The 1,722-nt window shown below is 53.1% G+C and overlaps 1 protein-coding gene across 1 annotated transcript; it reads right to left on the reverse strand.

Moving 5' to 3' along the window:
• Positions 1–393: 393 nt before the first annotated feature.
• Positions 394–682, reverse strand: D7B24_000461 (uncharacterized protein; the record flags this gene model as incomplete). Its single annotated transcript, XM_028634717.1, has 2 exons — positions 394–399; positions 452–682. The coding sequence occupies 2 exons, from the start codon at positions 680–682 to the stop codon at positions 394–396; spliced, it is 237 nt and encodes a 78-aa protein (XP_028492603.1).
• Between the last annotated feature and the right edge of the window lie 1,040 nt (positions 683–1,722).

A 1,722-nucleotide genomic window follows, 5' to 3' on the forward strand; every position in this document is an offset into this window, starting at 1 on the left:
TCTTTGTCGTAGCAGTCTCTCGGACTTCGGGGAAGCGCCTGGTCATCGCACATTAGGCCAAGCGAACCCCTAACAGCGGATATACACTGTCCGTGCCCTTCACGATGGACGGTTCCCAGCACATTGTTGCAGCTTCGGGAAGCAAAGGCATGGGTCAACAGCCATCTGTGACCTCGACTCTAATCCTTTCACCACCGCATACTGGACAAGTACTCTAAAGCCGAGCTCATCTCTTTGTATCGTGCTTTGCGCATGGCAGGAATGCCACGAGGTATCGACAGATAGACTTAAACTAAGCTCCAAGAGTTTGGCTTTGTAGATGGTACCGAAACGATCATGAAAGGCTGCAGACATGGATTTCATGCGTATATCTCATTGTGGCTGTGTTGATGATTATTTCTAGGCCACCAGCCCGTGGGTGCACACTGGAATCCTTCGCGGCTGCCCTCACTCCCGCATTGAGAACCTCTATTCCTTGCTCGCTCAGTCCCAGGACGTCCCTAAAGAGCTTGTCAGTGAAGTCTTGGATGCCTTCAACGAAGTTTAATGTCGTAAAGACGCCACATTCCTTCAACCTGGCGTCTCTCGGCCAGTTGCGCACGGGCGACTTGAAGATCTGCTGCTTCACCTGCTGGAAACCGGCGTTCCCAACCCATTCTTTTGTGGAACGTGCGGGATTCATAGTCCGTCCAATCGTATCGCATGCTTCCACCAGGCCATTCATCAAGGCCACCAGAGATTTATCTGGCTTAAGGGAGTCGTCTTCTGTGTAGATCATGTTGTTTGAATCTTGGAGTTCTACCTAGCCTCCATCCAGGCTTCATATTATCAAAGATCTGCCTCACAGGCCGGCCATGAAATGCAGTGTAGTCGCATGGCTGAGACTCCACCCAGTCCTGCTCCACATCATCCACGGTGAACTTGATGTTGGGCGGGGTCCAATTGCGTTGGATAGGGCTCAGATTATTGCCAATGTTTAGTGCCGCCCCAGGATGCTCATCACCCAACAGCCCATATTCCGGTGCCCGTTCCGACATCGAGGACACGCTTTCCGTCAAGCTCTTGTCAGCCCCATGGCAGACATGATGACTTCACCATGCAGCGCAGACTAGCTGACCCCTGTACATGGTACACGATGATTGGATTTGCACTGTGCGGCCAGGCCGATGACAATTAAACCCAGTAGATGCACTAGCCCACCTTGCCCACCTAAGCGACCGCCTACACAGGGTGGGTTGGCCTCTCCTTCACTTGTGGCACGTGTTGATGCGAATTCCCCGCTGGCTGCCACTCTCGTAAGCAGCATGTGACGGAAACACGCCATCCGTCTATTGTTGGGTCTGTAGCTTCGAAAGTTGCAGCTGCAAAGAATGACTTCAAGAGGGCAGCCGCGGTAGAATCAGTCATGGCCAATACTCCAACGACGAAGGCTGCTGGGATGAAGCGCTGACCGACCCAGGGCTGCGGAAATCTTTAGTCAGCGCGCTTATATTATCAGTGACACAGCACACCTGGTCTACAATGGACGGCAATCCTAGTTCACTGTGGACGACACACCCAGTCCATGGTAGAGGACAAACCCGGCCCTCGATGGACGACACACGGAATGGACCGCAGGCACATTCAATTACTCAACCACGCTACTCGCCAGTAACAAGGTGCCCAGGCTCTCTTTCTCACAACAGGCGGCCCGCAAACCACTACTGCCCCAAGTGAGACAGG

This window comes from Verticillium nonalfalfae, assembly GCF_003724135.2.
Source record: "Verticillium nonalfalfae strain VnAa140/NRRL 66861 chromosome Unknown scaffold_104, whole genome shotgun sequence".
Lineage (NCBI taxonomy): Eukaryota > Fungi > Ascomycota > Sordariomycetes > Glomerellales > Plectosphaerellaceae > Verticillium > Verticillium nonalfalfae.